The 25,660-nt window shown below is 43.5% G+C and overlaps 2 protein-coding genes across 5 annotated transcripts; one reads left to right on the forward strand and one right to left on the reverse strand.

Moving 5' to 3' along the window:
• Positions 1 to 1,113: 1,113 nt before the first annotated feature.
• Positions 1,114 to 5,907, forward strand: RNF183 (ring finger protein 183). The gene is made up of 2 exons (XM_084898045.1): positions 1,114 to 1,275; positions 5,053 to 5,907. The coding sequence occupies exon 2, from the start codon at positions 5,076 to 5,078 to the stop codon at positions 5,649 to 5,651; it is 576 nt and encodes a 191-aa protein (XP_084754171.1). The 5' UTR covers positions 1,114 to 1,275; positions 5,053 to 5,075; the 3' UTR covers positions 5,652 to 5,907.
• Positions 5,908 to 9,253: 3,346 nt separating this feature from the next.
• Positions 9,254 to 25,652, reverse strand: PRPF4 (pre-mRNA splicing tri-snRNP complex factor PRPF4). 4 transcript variants are annotated; one of them, XM_084899235.1, is made up of 14 exons: positions 25,497 to 25,652; positions 24,388 to 24,565; positions 23,837 to 24,023; positions 21,250 to 21,337; positions 20,757 to 20,836; positions 20,278 to 20,371; positions 19,460 to 19,554; positions 18,396 to 18,454; positions 16,065 to 16,188; positions 14,178 to 14,267; positions 12,113 to 12,235; positions 11,889 to 11,996; positions 11,678 to 11,796; positions 9,254 to 11,193 (listed from the first exon to the last, which is right to left on the reverse strand). In XM_084899235.1, the coding sequence occupies exons 1-14, from the start codon at positions 25,521 to 25,523 to the stop codon at positions 11,000 to 11,002; spliced, it is 1,566 nt and encodes a 521-aa protein (XP_084755361.1). In that variant the 5' UTR covers positions 25,524 to 25,652; the 3' UTR covers positions 9,254 to 10,999. The 4 variants fall into 4 exon arrangements, with proteins under 4 accessions (XP_084755361.1, XP_084755360.1, XP_084755359.1 ...); XM_084899234.1 differs by having other exon boundaries at positions 24,388 to 24,568; positions 25,497 to 25,620; XM_084899233.1 differs by having other exon boundaries at positions 25,491 to 25,616.
• Between the last annotated feature and the right edge of the window lie 8 nt (positions 25,653 to 25,660).

Genomic DNA, 25,660 nt, shown 5'->3' on the forward strand with positions numbered 1-25,660 from the left:
GCCCTAATGGGTTTGGCTCCGTGCATAGAGCCTTGGTCTACGGACTGAAAGGTCCCAGGTTTGATTCCGGTCAAGGGCATGTACTTTGGTTGTGGGCACATCTCCAGTAGGGGGCATGAAGGAGGTAGCTGATCAATGTTTCTAACTCTCCCTTCCTCTCTGTAAAACAATCAATAAAATATATTTTTTTAAAAAGAGAGTTTTCTTATTGCAAAAGTAATACCTATTTATTAATGGAAATTTAGAAAATACAGATTCAAAGATTAAAAAATGATACCACCAGGAAGCTCATCACCCAGAGATAACTACTTTTAACTTTTACCTCATGGCCTTCATATATATACATTTTGTTTTACAAGTGCCTGTAAAAACATTCAAACCTGTAAAAAAAATTTTGTGAGTTTATTTGAACCAAACTGATGACAATTGCCAGGAAGCAAAATCTGAAGGGATTGGGATAATGCTCCAGAGAATGAAGGTTTTTTTAAATCTATTTTTATACATTATAATCAAAGGAGGGGATGAAGGTAGGTTATAAGAAATCCATTGGTGATAGACTAGAGAGGTGGGGAGAAAGCAAAGTGTGTGTGTGTGTGTGTGTGGGGGGGTTGGGCTGGAGGCGATTGGTCAGCACGTAGAGGGCAAGTGCAGTCAGAGATGCACTCAGAATTAGATCCAAAGTAAACTGATAGACACTTACTTAGGTGGGTGCAGATAATTAGGAAGGAATTTGTGGTATCTGTCCTGAAGCCCAGGCACATTAGGTTGTGCCCAGAGGGGTCCAGAAAAAGGGAAGTTACCAGTTACCTAGACATTTCAAGGGTGTGTTATCTTAGATGCAAAAAGACAGATAGGCTCAGTTAAGGTAAAGGTTGACCTTGCCAGGGAAGATAACAGTCTAGGATGTAACTATCCACCAGAACTGCTTTTAATTAAAGTTTAATATTAGAGCATCCTTTGTGGTTCCTTTAGATCTCTGACTTTGCAAGACCGCCATGCAGGCCTTCCTTCAGGTTGTCAGGTTATTATGTGGCCGGGGGGAGGGGGGGGGGATAAAAATCATAGCTTCCGGGGGGGGGGGGGGGGGGGGGGAGATCCTCTGTGAGCAGATAGTCCAAAGTCATCAGAAGAAAGAGGAAGCTGAAACAGAGAGAGCTGGCCCGGAGCTGCCTGAGGCCCACCCACCACTGTCTGGAAACTACCTGGGAGAAGTCCGGGACCTGCTACGGAGCTGCACCGGGGAAAGGAGGTGGAGGAGGAGGCTCTGAGGGACAGGTAAGGAGCCAGAGGGAGTCGTGGAGGTCTGGGTCACAGTGCCCTGGAGTCCTGAGCGCACAATCCCGCTGAACAATGGCCAGGGAGGCGGGGCTCCAGGGATCATCTTTCAAGCTCAGCCATTTTTTAATGGCGGGAAAGTCACTTCATCATTCTGAGCCTTGGCTTCTCCCTCTATTAAATGGGTATAAAATATCACACTATGGCCCAGCCAGCATGGCTCAGTAATTGAGCATCAACCTATGAACCAGGAGGTCATGGTCTGATTTCTGGTCAGGACACACACTCTGGTTGCGGGCTCGATCCCCAGTGTGGGGTGTGCAGGAGGCAGCTGATCAGTGATTCTCTCTCATCATTGATTTTTGTGTTTGTTTGTTTTTCTAAATATATTTTATTGATTATATTTTTTTACAGAGAGAAAGGGAGAGGGTTAGAGAGTTAGAAACAATGATGAGAGGGAAACATGATCAGCTGCCTCCTGCACACCCTCCACCGGGGATGTGCCTGCAACCAACGTACATGCCTTTGACCGGAATCGAACCTGGGACCCCTCAGCCCGCAGGCCGACGCTCTATCCACTGAGCCAAACCGGTTTTGGCTCATCATTGATGTTTTAATCTCTCTCTCTCCCTCTCCCTTTTTCTTTGAAATAAATGAACACATATTTTTAGAAAAATATTACACTGTGTATTGAGCACTTGCCGTGCCTTGGGCAAGTTACAGACATTGTCCCTTTCTCACAGCCACTCTGTAAGGTGGGATTATTAGCCTACTTTACAGAGGAAAATAGGCTCAGAGAGGTTAAGCCATTAGTCCAAGACCTCATAACAAAAAAGTCTGGTTCTAAAATCTGCACTTTCTCCTTCCTATCCTGCCTTCTTCACACGGGTGCTTTTAAAGACCCAATGGCCTTACGCCAATGGGAAAAAATTGTAGCAGGCATTCATACCATTAAATGTGAGTCGCCATACTTAGGTCCTAGCAAGGAATGGGGCTCTTTGTAAGCTGAGAAGTGCTATAAAAATGCCCTCTCTTGAGGGTGAAAACGGTGGGGTGATGCTACAGACCAGTAATATTTGGCAAACTGACTTGGTCGTAGACAGAGGTGATGCCTCTGGATCATGTTTAGGACTTGATGTAGCTGGGATGTCCTGGCGTGGATGTGAGTGGTGGGTGGGAACTCGGCCAGAGTCCTCCTGGAGAGGCCGCAGTCTGACCAGCTGACTCTGAAACGGCAGTGGATGTCTGAGGGCGCCGCGGCAGAGAAGGGCTAGGATGTTCAGGGAACAGTGATGGTTACAGCTTGGCCACGGGACTTCAGAAGTAGAGGTCGGCTTTTTGGGGGAGAGTAACAGTACAAGTTTACTGTAGTAGAGCTGGGGTTTCCGGAAAAGATTGTTTAACTAGAAACATACAGCCCTAGCCAGTTTGGCTCAGTGGATAGAGAATCAGCCTGTGGACTGAAGGGTCGTCCCAGGTTTCATTTCAGTCAAGAGAATCATTGATTGGCTGCCTTCTCCACGCCCCCTACTGGGGATGGAGCCCGCAACCAAGACATGTGTCCTTGACCTGTATCGAACCCAGGACCTTTCAGTTCCCAGGCTGACACCCTACCCACTCTGCCAAACTGACGAGGGCCAGAAAGGGGTTTTTAAACGGTTTTTCCCTACTCAGCAGCTCACTTCTTCAACGTCTTCAAATAACCAGTAGGAGAAACGCTCATTGTTTACTGCTTAAATGGGGAAGCAGGGCTAAGACTGCCTTCCTGACTCCCCTTTTATGTCTCCAGGGGGTGGGATGGCCAGCCTCGGACTGAGACATTGGCACGTAGCCAGGCCAGGCTGGCTGGCTGGGTCCCCGCCGCAGCCTCCTGAGCACAATCAGTGGTAAGGGGACGGGAGGGGACTTGCAGAGCCTGATGTCAGAGTTTTTAGGTTGGGTAAGCAGGTGAATTTCACAGCAACTGAAGGGCAGGGCAGGCAGCCTGTGTGCGAGGAGGTGTCAGCCATTTTAGAAAAGAATGAGGACTCAGGAGGGAGGAAGCCCGGAGGCTCTTGTACCCTCTCCACAACCTAGAACAAGGAAACTGCCACCCCGCCTTCCCAGGCAGGGATCCCAGGTCTTGAAGGCACTTGGCTTCCAGGGTTGGTTGTTTGCCAAACCCTAGCCTAGGGGAACTCTAGTCCCCTCCGCCCCACCCCACCTCCACCCGGGCAGCTCTCTGGCCTTCTCCGCAGGCAGGTGTGCTCAAGAGGTTGCGCCCAGGCCACCTGGCAGGTCCAGGTGCTGCGTGTGTGCTGCCATGGAGACGGGCCCTAGGGCTGGTGTGGAGAAGGCTCTCCCCAAGCTTTGAGGGTTCAGGAGAGGAGAGATTGGAGCCTCAGGCCGTCAGGGTAGTCTGCTGACCACTCTAGCGCCAACTGAAGCCCAGGGGGGTGCCCTGGGGGTTTTCCGGGACAAAGGGAGGGAGGAGGAGCCAGGGAGGCCAAGTTGGGCGGAGGCTCTGCCAGGCTGACCTAGGGGCCTGTGCGGGGGAGCCCCCAAGCCGCCTGGTCAAGGGGAAAAAGAGCGGACGTTGGCCCTGAACCCCAAGGAAGAGGAGGGATAGAGCCTGGCATTTGTCCCCAGAGGAGGCCAGGCTGCAGCAGGCAGGGCGCTGAGGCCGCAGGGAAGGATGCAGTGGATCTCTGGCACAAACCGCTGGCTGACTGCGGCTCCCCTCCTCCCTGGAGTCCGAGAAGCCAAGGGCAATCACATGGAGCGTAAGGGGCACTTTTACCCATTTCCCAGGCTGGCGTGCAGTCTCCTCGGGTGGCAGCTCATTAACGATGGGGTGGCTCGGGCCTTCGCCCCGATAGAAGGGACACTATGGAAGCACCAGACCTAACTATAGGTTAGGACTGGGTGATCTGGAACAGATGGCTTCGTCTCTTTGAACCTAAGTTTTTTCATCTGTGAAATGTGGGTGATAATACCTTTTTAAAAACTTTCATTTATTTTTTATTTTTAAATTTTTATTTATTTTTCATTTTTTTTATTAAGGTATTACATGTGTGCATATCTTACCAATTCTCCCCCACCCACTCCCATACATGCCCTCCCTCCCCAGAGTTTTGCGTCCATTGGTTATGCTTATATGCATGTATACAAGTCCTTCCGTTGATCTCTTATCTCCCCCAGATCTCCCTCCCCTCCCCGCTGTAATTTGACGGTCTGCTTGTTGCTTTACTGTCTCCGTGTCTATCTTTTGGTTCATCAGTTTATAATGTTCTTTATTATCCATAAGTGAGTGAGGTCATGTGGTGTTTTCTTTCATTGACTGGCTTATTTCACTGAGCATAATGCTCTCCAATAATACCTTTTAACAACCCACAGACCACTTCTACCCTGGGACAGTGGTTGGCAAACCGTGGCTCGCGAGCCACATGTGTGTTCTAACGCCACTTCTTCAAAACAGACCCACCCAGGCCGAAAACCGACTTCTTCCCATGGGCCACGAAGTTTCAATCGCACTACCCTGTTTCCCCGAAAATAAGACAGTGTCTTATATTAATTTTTTCTCCCAAAGTTGCACTAGGTCTTATTTTCAGAGGATGTCTTATTTTCGGGGAAACACGGTATATGTGCGCGCCCCCACTCAAGGGGCCAAAGAGCCGCATGTGGCTCTGGAGCCGCGATTTGCCGACCACTATCCTACTAGGACCACGCACAGGGGGGCAGAGCTTAAGGTGTGTTCCTTCTCTCCTTTTCTCTTCCTGCCCGGATGTCTCTTGCCAGGGCTCCTGGCATCTGCTCTGAGGATGGCTGAGCGGCTGGGCGGGGAGCCCGAGTGCCCCGTCTGCTGGAACCCCTTCAACAACACGTTCCACACCCCCAAAGTGCTGGACTGCTGCCACTCCTTCTGCGTGGAATGCCTGGCCCACCTCCGCCTGGTGACTCCCGCCCAGCACGGGCTGCCGTGCCCCACCTGCCGCCAGCCCACCGTGCTGTCCTCCGGGCGGCCTGTCACTGACTTGCCCACGGATACTGCCATGCTCACTCGGCTCTGCCTGGAGCCCCTCCCCGTCATCCTGGAGGGCCACCAGCTCTGCCTCAAGGCCCAGCCCGAGAGCCGCTGCTTCCTGCGCCAGCTCCAGGTCTGTGCGCTGGACGTAGACACGGAGCCCGGGAGCCAGACCGAGGACCCCCAGGCCATGGCCCCTGCCACCACCACCCCTGGGTCCCATCGCATCCCCACCTTCCACACCCTGAGGCAGTGTTTGCAGGACCCCGGGCTCCCGATCCTTGCCTACCTGATGCTTGCCATCTTCGGTGCCGCTCTGTTGTCCTTATTCTTCATCTCTTGGGCCAAGAAGTTCCTTTGGAATGTGGGGTGAGCATCCGCTCCAGACAAGGCACCAAGCCTATTTCAGCCGCTGTGGATGCCGGGCCTGCAGAGCCTCATGTCTTTGTCATATTGTTCATGTTTACAACCCACGGATCCGGGCCGGCCACGTATTTGCTTCTGGGAACAAAGTCCCACTATATTGAGAGCCTCTGAAAACGAACAAGTGGGAAAAGAGGAGAGGAGACCGCTGGGTGTGAAAGGGCAGAGAGGCAGATCTGTGCTCACAGAGCTACAGGGCAGGTTGTGCCCAGGGCCCGGACAGCTGTCTTTGGGAGCTCGGCTAGCCCAAAGAATAAGCTGAATCTCTCACTGGTGCTGCTTTGAACTCATCCATCTTTTTTAAATTATTATTATTATTATTAATTATTATTAAATTGTTCTCTTTACTGTGTTGCTAAAAAACTAGGAAAATGAGCTTCAATTCTGTGAGCAAATGTGTCTCCTTTCAGTTTTCTCTTTATCTTGCCCCCAGTCCCAGTAAAAAATGGTCTGCATTCATTCATTTATTCACTTATTTAGCTGATGCTATATCCCAGTGGTCAGCAAACTTCGGCTCGTGAGCTGCTCTGTTGACTAATGAGTTTGCCAACCACTGCATAAAGTATTACCCTTACCCAGAAGTTTTGACTTGAGGTTAAAGACATTAGGACATTATTAAAATGTCTTTTAAGTGTTTTTCCCTAGCAGAGGTCGGCAAACTCATTAGTCAACAGTGGCAAACTGTGGCTCGTGAGCTACATGTGCTCAGAGCCGCGGTTTGCAGACCACTGCTATCCGAACTAGAGAAAGAGAAGGGTAGGGCTATCTATGCAGGGGTGGCAGAGAGCCTCTCCAGCAGGGAGGGTGTACTCATTACCTGCTTTTGGTGGAAGGCAAACTCCTGTGGGTATGTGGTTTATGGAGTGTTAGAGTCTGAAAGTTTAAAGGTGAAAGCAGTTCAAAAGAAATCTGGGGTTTGGAGGAAAAAGTTTTTATTCCTCCTAGTAGGTGCAGAGATCCTGACGAGAAGACTGGGTGCAGGATGGAGCTGACCCCCTCCATAAGCACTGAAATTCTGGCCTCAGGTAAGGCAGAAACCCTGGAGAGAGTGAAAACCTTAGCTCCCATCCCAGGCTGTGAGGCAGGGCATCCTGGTTTTCCTTTTACATGACAGAATCTAGGAACCAAAGAAAACCAGGTAGAATTCATTTAGAGAACAGAACCCTAGTAAGGAGTTAGGTTCAATAGTACCCACTTGTAGTCATTCTAGAGAACAGAATCGTAGCTAGTAAGTAGGCTCATTGGCGCCCCTCTGTGGGCATTCTGAGAACAGCCCCCTAGTTAGGGACTTGGCTCCATAGCGCCCTCTATGAGCAGTCTGATAATAGCATTCCTAATAAGAGATTAGGCTCAATAGTACCCTGTTGTGGTCAATTAGAGGACAGCACCCTGGTAAGGAATTTTTGTACATTAAACAGTCCTCCTGTTTCTATTTTTTTTTTTTTTTTTTAAGTTTTGGTTCTCTCATTGAGTGACTTTCCCCCCCACCCTATCTTCTAATATTAACATACTGATCCAATCCTCAGCTTTTCCTAATCTGTGTATCCTCCCAGTGTGTTCATTAGTGCAATATCAGCCTATATTTCGGACTGTATTCAGTATATCTTTTCTCATGTTGAGCATTTTTTACCATCATTCTAAACTCTATATTAGGTAAGTTACTTATATCCATTTAATTTATTTGTTCTTCTGGAGAATTCTTTTGTTCTTTAATTGAGGGTGGTTTTTTGTTTTTTTTGCCCATTTGGCTACCTGTTTGGGTTTGTGGCTATCTATGTGTTAGGTAGATCTTCTACGCCTTTCAATCTCTACAGGACAGTGTCAAACACTGTTTCTGACTAATGAGATCAGGCAAATAAGACCAGTCTCTGTCTATAGGGCGGGAAAAATGTCTCCCCTTTACCCCCCAGAAAAAACAGCCTGCTGAGCAAAGGTCTACCTAAGACGGCAGTGTGATGGAATGACTCAGCACAGGAAACCTTCTGAGCACTAAGTTTAGGATGATTTTTTTGTAATTCAGTTGAAATTCCAGTTTGGTCCTGGCACCTTGTCTGTAGCATCCACTTGCTCTGTGGCCATTTCTAATCTCCCTTCTCTTTGACATTCTGAGAACAGCATGCTGGTAAGGATTATGCTCATTTGCACCAGGGCTGCTGCTTGACTACACTTTGCCACTTCTGCAGTGTCTAAACCCTGATTTCTGCTTCCCTGGCTTTTATATTGCCTGGTGGCCCACGGTTCTAAAACAACTTCAAAGTGGTTAAAACGCCATCACAATTATGAAAATATAACATTTTAACTTTTTTTGTTAAATAAGCTTTCAGAAGCCTGAAATTGAGTTGGTTTAACATTTTTTAGTTTAATGGAATTACTTCTACAAATTCTTGAGGTCTTAATATACAAGATATTACAAAATAGCCAAGACATAAATTTCACATTTAATAAAACCAAAATCTTAAGATGTGAAGAAAAAGTGGGGGGAAAATTTTCTATTACAAAATTGTAAAGTCACCAATGTATCCCGCCAGGGGATTAGTACCTACCTCTCCATTTGTGCCATCAAAGATGATTACACTGAGGCTGGGACTCAAGCTCTCCCCACTGCCTTCATCTTGTTGCAGGCAATGAGCTCAGCATGTTCTCAGAGCCAAGAGGAACAGGGGAGGAGATGGGGGAAGTCCAGGAAGGAACACCTGCCTCTGCACTACAGCCTACTGCTCTAAAGTAAACTTCATCCCCACTCACAGGCCAAACTGAGGCTCCACAAGTTCAGCTACTTTGTTCAAGGTCATCCAGCCAGTTAAGTTGTGGAGGACTTTCAGTCAAAATAAGAATTATACTCTTGAAGTTGCTTATAGGCCATCCCAGTAATACACTGGTTTACATTTTTGGGGAGCTAGGGAAACCTTACAATGCCTCCTATTCTCACACTTTAGGGGGCCTCTGGAAATGTCTGGGACTATCTGATATACCAATGAAGTGAGTGGGTTGTGCTTCTGGCTTTTAGTACTCTAGAGGTCAGACATGCTACAATGCTACAGATAGTTCTGCACAACAAAATATTACCTATCTTAACACGCAAAGTTTCCTGTTGGATAATACTAGAGGCTCCTCATAGGTTCAGGAGGTAGAAGTGGTGAAGTTTTACTCCCTTTGGCATGAAGTCGGAGGAAGAGACGCAGTGACTTGTCCAAGGGCAGTATAAAAGGTGGAGTGGTTAAAGCTGTGCACAAGCCATGCTGGCTGGACTGGTCTTTGGCCAGTGTTGCCAACAGTCAATACAACCCTATGAAGTCTCTTAAGGTCCTACAGAGACAGTTCGGGATCCAACACTAAATGGGTAACCTTGAGCAACTCACTTAACTTCTTTGAGGTTAGTTTTGTTTGTAAAAAGAAAACTCCTAAGATTCTGAGGATTAAATGAGATGTTGGAATGTGCCTGGTGCAATGTCTAGCCAGAGAGTATCTTGTTAAGTGGTGGGTATATTTATCTCACCATTATCACAAAATGCCACACTGGGTTTATGTTCCTCGACTCACCCCTTTCTTACAACATTTCCAGTGAAGAAATGTATATTCTACAAGACACTTGTTTTGCCAAAGACTTAGATAAAATGTTTCACTCAGTTGCCGCCTCTAAATCCTTTGGTCTCCCCACTCCCAAAGACAAGGTTAATGGAATAGAATTTAAACTTGAAAAACTCAAAATTTTAACATTATGTCCAAACTACATGCTAATACACTCATGTTCATTATTAATTTACACATACTACAAAGATAGTATTGAAAATAATTTTTTTTCATGGCCAACTATGGAGGAAATAGTGTCCCTTTATACTTAAACCATAGTGCAGTACCCAACAGAGAGCAGGGTTGAGAACTCAGAAGCTTAACAAGTACACAGGATATGCAACATTTGATTATAACTGAAACCAGATTAAAAACAATATTTAGCTACATATCACACAATCACAGCTTGAAGAATAGAGTTGGACAAGCTACACTCAGCTGCTATGGAATAGCAAGTAAAGTGTGTTCAACACTTCAAGGAGAAGCCATCATACAAGCCCTCCTTGAATGCTCTCTATACAATCTTCTAAATTCCTATATTTTTGAATGAATTTACTGTGTACTTTCAGAGTTCAGTGATTGTATATTTGGGGTGGAAAAAGGTGAAGGCAACAGCTGGATAGCCAATGAGTAAGAGTTACAGAGTCCAGATACTATATAGTTCACTGGTAGTTTGGCCCACAATGCAATAGCCCTCTATTTTTTTAAATGATTAACAGAGTGCTTACTAAAGGGATAGAAATTGGAGTAATCATATTTGAGATCACATGTATCTCAAACCAAAAAAGAGGGACTTTGATGGACCAAAGGCTGAGATTCAGAAAAGACTTAACTATGCAAAATAATTATTTGAAGTATAGTTTTTATAATAGGATTTTACTCTGTAGCAAATATGTAATAAAGAAAAAAAGTTAAATTTCATGTTTAGTAATACCCTTTAGGGATTTTTTCCAGAGTTACCTTTACATGAAGAGTATATCCTTTAAATAACCAATAAAAAAAGAGTTTGCACAATAGAGACATCATGTTAGCTTTCTAAACATTTCATTGAATCTTGACACAATGGTCTGGCTTTGGGGTAACATGAAGGATGCCAAACATCAAAGAAAAATAGAAGACATTTTCCAACAAGGCAAATGTTCAGTCTGAGCTTCCTGAAGCTCCCTGAGGCAGGTACTATTCCAAGTGAAATCAAAGGAAGAGGTAAAATCTTCTTTACTGCATTACTCTGAGCATCGCTGTGGGGCAACCTCTTCACCTCCCATTTTCTGGGCAGAGGAAAGGTTTCCGCTGTCAGGCGTTACTTAACCAGTATGTGGTGAGATGTGCCTCTACCTGAGGGCTCCCAGACTGCAGTCCAGCCACCTTGCTCCCTGGGTCACAAGTAGTCCTGAAGCATGTACCATGTAATAGAAAGCCAACTTTCAAGAATTAAAAATGGAGCTAGCCACAATCCCGAGTGCTATGAGGAAGGCAACAGAGTATTCAAACAAAAGATTAATAAAAACAATTGTCTACATAGTTACTGGCAGGGCTTGAAGATGATATTAAAATTCAAGCATGAAAGGGGTTCACCAGCACCTAGGAATTGGGCTGTCTGCTTGAAGTGGGGGCCGACATAGAAATCCAATCTACTGAGGGTCTATACATGGTAATTGGCAACAAACATGATGGAACAAAATGGCTCTTAAGGGAGAGCTTGAGGTTGGCGTCCTTTTTCTGCGGTGCCTATTCAGCCATCCAGAGCTTGAAGGTCCTGTCATAAGAGCAAGTGGCTATAAGCTGCCCGTCAGAAGAAATGTCCAGGCCCATCACTTTGCCTTCATGGCCGGCCAGAGTCTTCAGTGGGGACCAGCCTGGATGCGTCCAGATCTTGGCTGTGTTATCATAGGCACCAGTGAGCAAGAAATTCCCGTGGATAGCTACGAGAGAAAAAAAGGGGAGTTGCTTAGGAATGTAAGTATTCAAAAGAGCTTTAGAAAAGCACAAAAATCTAGAATATACTATTTCAAAAAAGAAGGTATTTCTACATTCAGAAAAACCCAACACTGATCATCTATATTCCTACCAGGTCTCCAGGAAAAAGCCACAACTACAGGGAAAATTAGGGAAATAACATTGAGGATTTTTGGCTCTTTCAACAACCTGTTCAGGATAGTATTAAGGATTTGGTGCTTAGCATTTCCATGGAGAAAAAGATGCAGCAAAGCACTCATGAAGTCCTTTACTTCCTAGCAACAAGCATGCTGTGCCATAGTTCTGTCTGAAAGTAGAGGGGAGGAAATTATAATTTTCTTCTTCAACAGAGTCCAAATTCTCTCCTGTTCCACCTCCAAGCTAAGCTACAGCCTGGCCTCCATTCCATGAAAGTGCATCTCATTATTCTAAAACAGGAGGAAAGCTTACGCTCAAACTTGACACCGGTCACTAAGTTCTGATGGGCAGGGATGGTATAGATGCAGCGCCGCTGTCGAAGGTCCCATACTTTGCAGGTGTTGTCACCACTGCCAGTTGCAATGTGGTAGCTGTGGATCAGATGCAGTATCAAAGTTAGAAACAAGGAGTACTTCCTGACAAAGAACCCTCTGCAACCCATCATTCAATGAGCTTATTTTACCCATTGGGGGAGAAATTTATTCCATAGATTTCCTTCAGGTGCCCTTCTAGGAACATGATACAACGTCCTGTACGCAGGTCCCAAACTCGACCAAATGCATCCAGTCCCCTGATAAAATAATTTACAAATGAACATTGTGAATCCAGTTCTCAGGGGAAGCAGCTATACATAAGAGATGAGACTGCTGAGCTGCCCTTCCCCTGCCCCTGTGGAAAAAGCCTTACCCAGTGCCAGCCAAAGAGCCATCTTGATGGAAGGCAATGTCATACACACCCATGCTGTGGCCTTCCTGATGCAGGATCTCCTCTTGAGCTTCCAAATCCCATAAGCGCCATGAGCGGTCATAGCTAAAAAAAAAAACAACACACAAATAAATATTTAGCCAGCATATATTTTTTCTACAATGTGCAAGGTATTATTATTAGTTATAGCTTCAGTTATGCTTCTGCAACTACTTATAAAACAAATTATTTTCTGATATAAGCAATCTATAATAATAAAAACATAATATGCTAATTAGACCAGACATCCTTCCAGATGTCCTTCCTTCTGGACAAAGCCGCGGAGGACAGGGGCACAGGCAGAGGTGGCAGAGATCCCTGGCCATGGCTGTGTGTGGGGACTGAGGCAGAGGTGGCTGCTGCAGTGGCAGGGGCCAAGGCCCTTGTACAAATTTCGTGCATTGGGCCTCTAGTGTCTTAATAACAGCATATCTGTCTTATTTTGACTTCCAATAAACCTTTTTCAGTGGCTATTTTAAGGACAGAATTCCCTAAGAATGGCTCAGCAAAGACTCTGTTGCCTTCTTCCCCAATTCCACTTTTATGTTCTTTCATTCATCAAGTGTTGATATATTTACTGTGCCGTAAATTCATGTTGGGGATACAAAAATCAATCATAGACAAATCAATGGAGTAGAAAAGAAAGAAAAGAAATAGACCCACTCATATATGGTCAAGTGATTTTCAATAGGGGTGTCAAGGAAAGGAAAGTCTCTCCAATAAATAGTGGTAGAACTGTTTGTGTACATGGAAATAAAGACAGAAAAAAAGTCATACATTTTAAAAAAGGAATAAAGCACCTGAAAACTACACTAAGGAGAATATACAAATGGTAGTAAGCATGTAACAAATAGTCATTAAAGTAAAAAAAAAAAAAATGAAAACCATGAGGTTTTACTATACATTTGCTATTTTGGGCAGAACGACAAGACTGACAAAACCAACTGTTGGCAAGGAGGCGAAGCAATCAGAATTCTGGGAATATAAAATGGTGCAACTGTTTTAGAAAACCCCTTGGAAGTTTTTCAAAAGTTAAATACACATGTACCCTACGACCTAGCATTTGCATTTGTAGGTATTTATTTAAGAAAAAGAAAAGCATGTCTACAAAAAGTCTTGTCCAAAGATGTTTATGGCAGCTTTATTCTGACTAGCCAAAACCTGGAAACAGCCCAACTGTCCATCAATAGGAAAATGGATAAATAAGCTGTGGCTCAATAATACAACTGATTACTCCTCAGCAAGAAAAAGGAACTGCTCATACATACAAACAATGTGTACCAGTCTTCATTAAACTTACAGAACTGGAAAGGGAAACCAATTTGTAAGCAGAGAGGTTAAAATGCAAACCCCCCCTCCCCACAAAAAAAACAAAAAAACAAACCAACACCCCAAAACAACAAACACAAAGAAAATAAAACACACACACCTCTAGTGTTGGTCAAGAAAGAGTGAAAATTTTAGTTTTCTGGACAACTAGTGACTTTAAAATTTACTTCCTGGCAACAAGAAGTATGCTGCAATATAAGAGCAAATACACTTACCTCTAACTACATAATATAATCTATTCTGATTCACTGACATCCAATAAAATCCTTGAAGATCTCTGTTCTAAAAATGTACTTGGCAGTTAACCACAAAGGATTAATAAGATGTCATAAGCCCATCTATATATATATATATAAAAGCATAAGTGGCCGTCCGGCATCTATGATGCACACTGACCACCAGGGGGCAGATGCTCAATGCAGGAGCAGAAACCACAGGCATAGAAACATGGAACAGACTGATGAATCTCAGAGGGAAGTGGGGAGGGAGAGAAGAGATTAACCATCTTATATGCATACTAGAGGGATGTACAGATTCATGCACCGGTGGGATCCCTCAGCCTGGCCTGCAGGAATCAGGTAGAAACTGGCTCTCTGACATCCCCCGAGGGGTCCCAGATTGCGAGAGGGTGCAGGCCAGGCCGTTAGTACAGATAGAACAATAGGGTAGGAAGGCTTACCAGGTGGTACCCAAGAAACGTCCTGATGGATGCCACATTACACGGGCCACACGTACTGTATGGCCTTCAATATCTGCCACTGGTTCATCACTGAAAAGAAATCAAATACATGTGAGTAAACTCTTCTACTATATGCATGTAAATAAATATTCATTGAATTTATTAAGAGTTGCATACAGATACTCTAACTTTGTATAATTTGAGAAGCCAAATTGTAAACACACTTGTAATTTGTTAAAACTTTAGGTCTAACAAGAATTTGTCACTTCTTAAGGTTTTAAAAGATTTTGGACTTCACCTACCACAGGGAAAAACTGCCTAAACCATTAAGAAACACTCCTTCTACCTGAATTCACTACATTGTTAAACTCTGAAGGCTATATCTCTTAGAATTAAAGAAAATAAAAGATAAGCAAAATAGTTTCTCTGCACCAAGGTAATACTGAGATTCTAGGAAGAAAACATACTTTATTTTATTTATTTATTTATTTATTTAAATATATTTTATTGATTTTTTTTTTACAGAGAGGAAGAGAGGGATAGAGAGTTAGAAACATCGATGAGAGAAAATCATCAATCAGCTCCTCCTGTACCACCCCTACTGGGGATGTGTCCACAACCAAGGTACATGCCTTTGATCGGAATCGAACCTGGGATCTTTCAGTCCCCAGGCCGACGCTCTATCCACTGAGCCAAACTGGTTTTGGCAAGAAAACATACTTTAATAGAGATGTGAGGCTACAAAAATCAAGCAGTTTTGGTGCAAGTGAATTATATACAAATCTCAAACTTCAGCTTGTTCAAGGATCCACAGAGAAAAAGGAACTCCTAAATACATAGAGGCTTAGTTTCCTTTGGGTGGCCCTTAAATTTTATTACCCAGTAACTACAGAAGGAAGATCTGAGACACTAGTGAAGAAAATAAACAGGAACCCTAAGAGGACAATTAAAAAGAGAACTCTGTCAGTGTGCATACATAGAAACAATCCAAGTCCTAGGGGAACAGATATTGCTGAGCATTACCAAAGCCAATTAAAACCTGCTGTGCTCATACGTAAGAGCCTGTCTGGTAAGAAGTGGAGACAGTAATTAACTCTTTACAAAAGCCTTAGGAAAGAAAACTAAGAAATTGGATTCAGATGTCTTTTGGCTAACAACATGCTCCCAAAATTTCCTTGAAATACACATTTAAAACAACTGTTATAACTGGAAAATACGGTCTAGGTGAAGGAAGACATCACTTTCTTAGCAATACTGCCAGACAGAACCTCACTTCCCCTCCCCGGTGGCTGTTTGCTAAGAACCAACATGCTGTCAGAATGTTATCTTTAGTCAATCTACCAAATACTGCATTTCTTCAGTATCAATATATTGCATAGGAGGTAAAATGATCTTTCCAGAGTAATGGAGTCAGGAAAAAGTGGCCACTATGTTAGAGGCAAAAATCAAGTTCTACAGTTGACAAGAAAAAGCCTGACACAACTCTGATGAGAAAAGGAGTAAGAAAAATACTCTATTTTTAAAAAAATGTATTTTTTATTTCAGAGAGGAAGGGAGAGGAAAAGATAGAAACGCCAATGATGAGAGAGAATCACTGATAAGCTGCCTCCTGCATGCCTCACACTGAGGACTGAGCGTGCAGCCCAGGCATGTGCCCTGACCGAGAATTGAACCGTGACTTCTTGGTTCATATGTCAATGCTCACCCATTAAGCCACACTAGCTGGGCTCTATTCTATTTTCATAACAAGTTTCCTTGACTCTTAGAAGTGGAGACAGTAATTAACTCTTTACAAAGGAGTTAAATGTCAGATTTTGGGGTCCTAAGAGCCAACCAATCAACTATTTATTTCAGTGATTTCAGTATAGAGAAAACAGTAATAGTCACCTGTCAAGGCTCCAAAGTTTCACAGAACCATCAGCAGCACAAGAGGCCAAATTGACATCTTTTTGGTCCAAGGAAACAGTGGATTTTGGATGGAATACAATTGCTCCTACATTTGTGTTATGGCCTGAAGGAGGGTAAGAGATGAAAGTTAAAGGGTTCCTTCCCCGTTATGCGCAAATACAGACTATGATGAAAAATATAGGTATAAGGGAAATAAAGACATATAGAGTATTAAAGTATTCAACTATTTTAAAAATAAATTATTTTCTTTTTTTTTTTTTTTTTTTTTTTTTTTTTGTTTTTTAATAAGTTTTTATTTTTCATATTATTACAAATGTTCCTTCCCCCCCCCCACCATTGCCCTCCTCCACCAGGTTCCCACCCCACCCTCTGCCCTTTCCCCTCTCCCCATTGTCCTCATCCATAGGTGCACAGTTTATGTTCAGTCTCTTCCCACGCCCCCCTCTCCCCTTTTCCCCAAGAATCGTCAGTTCACTCCCCTTCCATACCTCTGATTCTATTATATTCAACAGTTAATATTGTTCATCAGATTTTTTTAATTTCCTTGGTTTTTAGATTCACTTGTTGATAATTACGTATTTGTTGTTCATAATTTTTATCTTTGTTTACTTTCTCTTCTGAAAGAACCCCCTTCAGCAATTCATATAATTCTGGTTTGGTGGTGATGAACTCCTTTAGCTTTTTTTTATTAGTGAAGCTCTTTATCTGGCCTTCGATTCTGAGTGATAGCTTTGCTGGGTAGCTTATTTTTGGCTGTAGGTTCTTGCTATTCATCACCTTGAATATTTCTTGCCATTCCCTTCTGGCCTGCATGGTTTCTGTTGAGAAGTCAGCTGACAATCGTATAGGTGCTCCTTTATAAGTTACTACCTTCTTTGCTCTTGCTTCTTTTAATATTCTCTCTTTATCTTTTGCTCTTGGAATTTTAATAATGATGTGTCTCGGTGTGGTCCTCTTTGGATTCCTTTTGTTTGGAGTTCTGTGCGCTTCCTGGACTTGTAAGTCAAATTCTTTCACCAGGTGGGGGAAGTTTTCTGTCACTATTTCTTTCAGTATGTTTTCGATATCTTGCTCTCTCTCATCTTCTGGAACCCCCATAATTCTGATGTTGGTTCGCTTGAAGTTGTCCCAGAGGTTTCTTACATTATCTTCAATTTTCTGGATTCTCTTGCTTTCTAGCTTCTGTGGAGGAGTGTCTTCTGGCTCTTTATGTTCCAAATCTTTGACTTGATTCTTGCGATCTTCCCTTCTGTTTTTAGGACTCTGTAGAATATTTTTTATTTCAGACAATGTATTCTTTATTTCTTGTTGATCCCTTATCATTTCTTGTTGACTCCTTATTAATTCTAGTTGATCTCTTTTCATATCCTCATAGGCCTTATCCATCTTTTCTAGGAAATTCTTGAAAAACCTTATAAGCGTAGATCTGAACTCTATATCCAGACGCTTTTTGTCCTCCATTTCTTTCGTTTGTGATCTATTTTGTTGTCGCATTTCGCAGTTACAGATGGGACGGGGTTTCAGGGTGGAACCTGCAGCTTTGGCTTCCGTCAGCCCCGCCCTATGCGGGTCCTTCAGTGCTCGCTGCCGGCGCCTCTGAGAGAAAGGTGCCCTCGATTTTCGCCTGCTGCCAAACAGTCTATGCTCTCCCACAATGAGCCCGGTATTGGGGTTCAGTTCAGTTGGAAGTGGAGTTGGAGGTGGCGTTCAGAGCAGTCTGGAGCCCCAGTCTCCTTCCCGTCAGGGCAATCCCGCGGCACAGCCGACCGTCCCTTCTCTGGGGGCAGTGTGCGCGCCTCCGGGACCTCCTTTCTCCGCTACCCCGGGGTTCTGACTTACAGCCCAGCTCCCTCTGGATGAGCCTGAGTCCCCGGGGTCTGGCCCAGAACGGGGGTTCAGAGCAGTCAGGGGCCCAGCACAGTCGGAGTTTTATCTCCTTTCCGCTAGGGAACGCCCGCCAGGCACTCGGCCTCCCTCCTCTCCGGCTCCGTCCTCTTCGCGTGCGCCGCGTGTCTCCGTACCTTAGGCTTTTACAGCTCCTCCGCGCTTCTTTCTGGTTTTCTCCTTGCTTCTTGTTGTAGGATTTCCAGTCAGTCGACTTTCCTGTAGTTCTGGGTAATGTCCATTTTATATTTTAGTTGTATTTTATTAAAATTGTTGTGTGCGGCTGCGGCTAGTTGCCTACCCGAGCAGCCATCTTGGATTCTCTCAAAAATAAATTATTTTCAATTTAAACTAATATTTAAAGTACATTAATAGGAGTAAAACACAAAAAAGACTTAAGAATGTGAAAAACACATTTTAACTCACCTCGAAGAGTGTGAAGGAGGTTGCAATCAGGAACAGACCAGAGCTTGCAAAGCCCACTCCTATCAAATACAAAGGAAAGCATCTCAGCCAGGGTTGGTCTGGGAAGGAAAAGGTACCTTGGTAACATCACAATCCCTTTTCACCCTCAATAAACTTTACAGTGGCAGACAGAAAAAGAATGAAAGTCTTTTTATTTGAAGTGTTATAGAAGAAAGCCACATTTAGCTCTCATGCAACTAGAAGCCTCCACTGGACTATAATTAATACATACAAGTTGCGATTCTCCTTAACTATTGGGTCAATTTGTGAGGGACGGTAGGACAAATAAAATTATCCAATAATAATAATAGCACTAATAATGATACTATCTCCTTAAATATGAATGGCATTTTGCTGCTTACAAAATACGTAACTTTTTTTAGACCTCTTTAAAAAAATTTTTTTGAAAAGACTTTTCAGGAAATTTCTCACCGTTACTTTTATTTCTATCATCTCAAATGATCCTTATTAACAGACCTGTGAGGTCTGTAAAATAGGAATGATAACTTCTGCTTTATAATGAAGGTAACTGAGGCTTGGAGAGTTGGAGGTATCTGTGTAGGTCCTCGGCTTTCTCCTGAACCACGGTCTCAACTGCTGCCTAGTCAAGTAGTTCCTGTGCATACAATGTAAGGAAGTTTCCCCTCTTATATCTAGTGGGCCATGTCCCACAAAAATAACTAAATAGAACAAAACGAGTTATCACATCCTAAAGATTTTATGCAAATATGGTAGTAAGTAGAAAATAAAAAAGATAGCTCACCCCATGACATGCTCCAAAATACTAGTGTCAAGAACATACTGCTACATGTCATGATCTCTGGGTCCCTTGTGAACACTAAGAACTGTTCACAAAGACTTTACTGTGTAACAAACGGGTAGAGCAGTAGCAGCTCTAGTCTGGTGTGATCACGAGAAGCAGAGCAATAGGGTAACACAGAAATAGACATCTAAGACATGCTAACATTTTCCCTAAACCTTTTCCTTATTTAGGGGAAAAAAAGTCACTGTAAAACTTAACTTACCAACAAGCTGTAGCCAGCATTTTGGAATTGGGACTAAAGTGGCAGAAGGAGATAGGCCGATCATCCCCAATCTGACTGCAGAAATTATTCAAAGACTTAAAAAAAAACAAATACAATAATCATTAATTAATAGACTAGCCCAGGAGTTGGCTTTTCCACTATATCAAAGCAACTTCACAGTTTTAATATAACCCAAGACTTTCATACTGCTTTTTTTTTGGTTAGGAGATACTTATATGGATGAATGAATGAGTCAATGCATATCTCAAACTGCAGCACATTGTCTTCTATATCTTTTATTTATTTATTTTTTAATATATTTTATTGATTTTTCACAGAGAGGAAGGGAGAGAGGCAGAGAGCCAGAAACGTCGATGAGAGAGAAACACCGACCAGCCGCCTCCTGCACACCTTCTATCGGGGATGTGCCCACAACCAATGCACATGCCCCCGACCGGAATCGAACCCGAGACCCCCGTCCGCAGACCGACGCTCCACCAGTGAGCCAAACCGGTTCCAGCGGTCTTCTATATCTTAATATCACTAGCCCTACTGTCAGCTAAACATAAAGAAGAAAACCATGGAAAGATCTACAGTACAGTTTTGATATCCTATAGGGAAGAATTCAAGAGCAGAATCACAGGCCTCTGCTATGTACAAAGTACGATAGGTTCCTGCCATCTAAACAGATGGCAACAGTGTTAGCAGGGAGGAATAAATCCAGCTGCCTTTACCCTCTTAGCGGTGGGTCATAAGGGAAAATCTAATAAAAATTTAAGAAGCTTTAAGATATTGAACAATTGCTGATGGCATCTTACCCGGAGAGATTTGTGCAGCTCTTGCATCTGGGAGGTCCTAGTTGTTTCAGGAATCTCTTTATGGAGACGGGCCTCTTCCAAGCGTTTCATTGCCCTGTGATATAAACAACATTACCATCAAGAGAGTGAATGCGTTTCACACAAGGGGTTTACACAAGTATCTTACACTCAATTTCATTTAACAACCAATCATTCTAAAGCAGGTCCTCCGTCCCTGAGAGGAAACAAGAATCATCTTCTTCCTCCTTCTAGAGCAGTGGTTTTCAACCTGTGGGTCACGACCCCTTTGGGGTCTGAACGACCCTTTCAGGGGTCACCTAAGACATTCTGCATATCAGATATTTACATTACGATTCATTAACAGTAGCAAAATTACAGTTATGAAGTAGCAACGAAAATAATTTTATGGTTGAGGAACTGTATTAAAGGGTTGAAGCATTAGGAAGGTTGAGAACCACTGTTTTGGAGGCTCTCCTCACCTGGGCAGTGAATAATTAGCAATCCACAGTCTAGCAACCTTCAGGGTGTGTGGTCCTTCATGGTACCAGGTTTGCTGATACTGGAAGTTAAATTAAGAAAAGAAATATTAAGTCTGAGCATTCCTGCCCCACTGTAGCTGTCAATTCCCTATTTTAACTGCCCAGAATAAAGGTGACTTAGTTCAGTAATAGGATGAAATCAGACATGTGCTTTCTACTGTTTCTTTCTGTGAGGTCTAGTTAGATGGCTTCTGGTTCCCTGTTAAAAGTTACACCAGGAATGCTATAGTTCTTTCCTGAATGGGAAACTCACTCATTTCCATTTTATCTACACAGAAACCATAAATTATTGCCAACAACTATTCCTGAATGGTAGAGTCTTCAACCCTCCTACCCCCAATCTTAGCAAAGCAAACTACTGCAAACATAAAATGAGAAAACTCTCCCCTCATCTCCTTCATGTTTACATTACGAAGGGAAAGACATATTTTACCTCTTCTTTGGACTTCTTAGATTTCTCATCATCTTTTTTAGTTTTTTTTAAGGCATCGGTACCGACCACTGAGAGGATATTTCTTAACCTGTTACAAGAGATTGAAATTTAAACAGAACTGAGATAAAAATTTGAAAAAGTATATCTAAGAAGGGAGTAAGCTTCCTCTATTCTTTCACCATTCAAACTCCAAGCAACCTGCTTTGAGATTCAAGAGGTCATGCCTACATTTCTAGTGTGGTTTCCTTCACTCAATCTTCAAAATACCCTAAGATGAACCATAAATAATTACCCTAGTGAATTTGGAGTTAACTAGTTCCACCACAGTTACCACCTGGTCTGTGCAAACAGCCAACTCTCATTCAGTGTCACATGTGCCAGATGCTAAGGTGCTAAATATATAACAAAGACAAAGAAAAGTTTGTTATTTCAAGTAGCATAGTCTTGGGGGTGAAGTGGGAGGGAGACAAAGTAACAGGAACTATAGAACACTGTATTAATTATTTTTATTTTTTTTGTTTGTTTCAAATCGTGATTTCTTTCTTTTTTTCTTTCCTTTTTAATATATTTTATTGATTTTTTACAGAGAGGAGGGAGAGAGATAGAACCATCAATGAGAGAGAAACATCGACCAGCTGCCTCTTGCACACCCCCTACCGGGGATGTACCTGCAACCAATATACATGCCCTTGACGGGAATCGAACCTGAGACCTTTCAGTCCGCAGACCGATGCTCTACCACTGAGCCAAACTGGCTATGGCCACTGTATTAATTATTAATACAGTGGTAATTACAGGATGCTAAGGGGGAACATAAGTACCACCCTAGCTGGTTTGGCTCGGTGTATAGGGCGTTGGACTGCAGACCGGAGGATCCCAGGTTCAATTCTGGTTGGGGTCGCTTGTCTAGGTTGCGGGCTTGATCCCCAGTGGGTGACGTGCTGGAGGCAGCTGATCAGGGATTCTTTCTCATCACTGATGTTTCTCTCTCTCTTCCTCTTACTTCCTCTCTGAAGTCAATATATATAAAGGGGTACCTAACCTAGGCTTGGAGGAAGGATCAGGGAAGGCTTAATAGAGGAAGTATTTACCTAATCTGAGTCTTCATTTATTCAGGTCAATTGGTCAAGAATGCAAGAGGATTGCTGAAGCAGAGGGTTCAACAAAAGTAAAGATCTGGAGGTAAGGGAAGCATGCTGAGCTTGCAATCACAAACAGTTCATTACGGCTATAAGAAAAGTGGTTTTCTTCCCCTGGAGTTCAAACAGGCCAGCATTGTTGGTTATATTTAATGAATCCCAGATAAAGTTATCGGTTTTATAGTGATTAAAAACACAAACTATGCAAACCAAGGGAAAAAAAAGATAGGGAGATAGGACAGTGAATAGAAAGACAAAAAGAGGACTCCCTAACCACATAGCTAGCCTGTCACTAAGAGACTTTGCAACTTGAAAATCACAAGAGAATTATCTAAGGACAGTGCTCCTTTTCAATAATATCCAAAACCCACTTATTATGTTTTATATCAGCGATTTTTAACCAGTGCGCCACAAGAATTTTTAAAATATGCAATACCTGACTATTTCGTCAGGGGCATTGACCTCTTTTCCCTTAGATTGTCAAATAAAAAAATGATAGCTGAAACTGGTTTGGCTCAGTGGTAGAGCGTCGGTCTGCGGACTGAAAGGTCTCAGGTTCGATTCCGGTCAAGGGCATATACATTGGTTGCTGGCACATCCCTGGTAGGGGGTGTGCAAGAGGCAGCTGGTCGATGTTTCTCTCTCATTGACGTTTCTAGTTCTCTATCTCTCTCCTTACTCTCTGTAAAATATCAATAAAATATATTTAAAAAAAATGATAACAGCCAACACAACAATAACTGTCTAATAAGAATGAATCAAAATTATACCTATCTTTCCTTTGTCAGATTGGCAAAAAATACATTTTTTGATGTGCCATAAAATTTTAGTAATTAGTTAATGTCTATACATGTGCACTGTGAGATGAATTGAAAATTGCTGTTTTATGTCACTGACAAGGAATGCATTTGTTGTCTAAATTTTCAAAGTTTCACTACAAATGTTTATCCAACTCAAAATTCCACATTGGGGAAAGGAGAGGAAAAGACAGCATGTTAACACTCTCTTAACAGTTTATAAAGAAAAATTAGTAGTGGAGTAAAAATTGGCCTTAGACTTGGGTTATGGGTTAAACTATCTAAACACAACTTAAAATATTCTGTTAACAATAACTGAGCCGAAACCGGCTTGGCTCAGTTGATAGAACCTCGCTCTGTGGACTGAAGGGTCCCAGGTTCAATTCTGGTCAAGGGCATGTACCTTGGTTGCGGGTACATCCCCAGTAGGGGGTGTGCAGGAGGCAGCTGGTCAATGTTTCTCTCTCATCGATGTTTCTAGCTCTCTATTCCTCTCCCTTCCTCTCTGTAAAAAATCAATAAAATATAGTTTAAAAAAACCAACAATAACTGAGACATTCTATTAAAGTTTTTGCTATAAATAAAAACTGAAATTTGGAACTACCGTAGAACCCTGTGGTTGAAAGAGAAAAAAATAATTAGAAAGGGCACCTTTCTCTTCTTTCAGCAGGACCCTCTCCAAAAAGCGTGATAGGCTCCCCTAAGGCTCTCAGGCAGGCCTTGACCTCTGAGTCGTCTGTGGAAACGTTGATTTGCCGGGCTCGCTTCCTTCTCTCAAACTCGGCTAACACTTCGGCCTGGCGCTCACTTATGTGCTCTTCAATTTCAAACACTTCCCCTATAAAAAGAACAGGCAACATCAGCATAATCATCGGATTTTCTTCAAATAGGGAAAATGTCCCAGATTAGAGAGGGTGCATTGTTTTAGACAGCACTGGGCTGTAGTTTTGCATTCTTAGAAAGATATAGACTCAATTAATAAAGATTAAAGATCTTTCCACTTCACACATTTCCACAATTTAACATTACAAATTAATTTTTAAAATATAACGGACCACTAGCTACTGACATAGAAAGGCATCAGTTTAAAAACAGAAAAATGTTGACACTAAAAAACAAGTGGTATCGAAGTTTAAGAAGGCATTCATTGCAGAAAATTGGAGCACTAAAAGATAAAAAGGGACCCACAATTCGCATCTTACCAGAAGTTATGTTAATATTTCCCGCTTCAATTCCTGCTTTAAGTCCTTCTTTTCCCAGAATCCCAGATTCTCCTTTGGCCAGACGCTCCCTCTCCTTCTCTTCCAAACTTCCATAATAGATGTGTGGTTTCTTCACGACAGGCGCGACTAAGTCATCAGGTGCCTTAGTTTTGGTTGCCTGCTAAGTCAAAGGCCCGGGTTAATTTAAGGCTTAATCTTAGCCACTTATTAGGCTTCCCTAAAGAATAAAGCTCATCCTGAGTTGTATTTCCTCCCTAAAGGAAAGAACACGGAGGGCACTTCGGTAGACGTCTGCCTGCCAAAGGGAATGGGGTTCGATTTCCTGTCAAGGGCCCATTCCTTTGTGGCAGATTAAATTCTGGCCCTAGTCAGGCGAGTGCGGGAGACAACCAGATGTCTCTCTCTCACACTGATGTTTCTCTCTCTCGCTCCCTCCCGTACACTCTTTCTAAAAATGAATGGGGAAAAACGTCCTTGGGTGAGTTAAAAAAAAAAAAAAATTGTGTCCACTGATGGGGAGGTAGGAGGAGCTGTTCAGCATCTCAGGCAGGAAGAGATGGATAAAACTACCAAATGTCTCTTGGCGATTTTCCTATCCAAGGTTTGCTTTGGGACATGTTTAATTCATCTGGTTGGAGTGCAATCTCTTCTTGGGTTTTAGGAACCTCCCAGGGCTATTGCTCATCGCAGGGGCAATATAAAGGGAGACTGAAATAGCCAACCCGATGTCAAGGGGGCATGTTCTCAGACGAGAGGCAGCACAGAGGACGTTAGGAGGCCTCATTGCAGTGAAGAAGTCTGACACAGAAGGAAGTCTTGGCCAGGACGCTCTCCCTCCCAGAGCTCCGTCTGTGGACCGGTCGGAAGACGTATTTACCGTTCGCGGCGGGACAAGAGGTGCACATGAGCTTAAAAGCACATGAAAGCGCTTAGGCATCAGGGAAACCAAGCCCCGATCTGAGACCAGACCGAGCCTCGCAGCTTCCTCCTCAGCCCGCCACTGACTGAGCCCGATCCCTACAGGCCCCATCCCGCGGGGACCCCCCAACCCCTCGGTGCTCCCTGCCAGGGTGAGCTGAGACCTGTACCGTGGAGGAAGCTCGTGCGGAAGCCATGCCGGGCTCTGGGGCCGCCAAACCCCAGAGAAAGCCGGGCTCTGCTTTCCAGACAATCCACCGCGCGCCCGGCGGAGCGGAACTGCGTCACCGACCGGAAGTGGGCCGAGAGCGACGCGGCGTCGGGGCCGGCGCGT

Source organism: Pipistrellus hanaki (assembly GCF_964339955.1).
Source record: "Pipistrellus hanaki genome assembly, chromosome: 11".
NCBI classification, from domain to species: Eukaryota; Metazoa; Chordata; class Mammalia; order Chiroptera; family Vespertilionidae; genus Pipistrellus; species Pipistrellus hanaki.

Excerpts from the sequence above, each read along its gene's own strand:
- RNF183 (XM_084898045.1), top strand. The coding sequence starts at position 5,076 with ATGGCTGAGCGGCTGGGCGGGGAGCCCGAGTGCCCCGTCTGCTGGAAC.
- PRPF4 (XM_084899232.1), bottom strand. The coding sequence starts at position 25,523 with ATGGCTTCCGCACGAGCTTCCTCCACGGTACAG. Across the intron at positions 19,555-20,277 it reads AGCTGCACAAATCTCTCCGG|TCTTTGAATAATTTCTGCAG; the intron begins GTAAGATGCCAT and ends TTTTTTTTTAAG. Across the intron at positions 11,797-11,888 it reads ATAAATTTCTCCCCCAATGG|CTACCACATTGCAACTGGCA; the intron begins GTAAAATAAGCT and ends TCTGATCCACAG.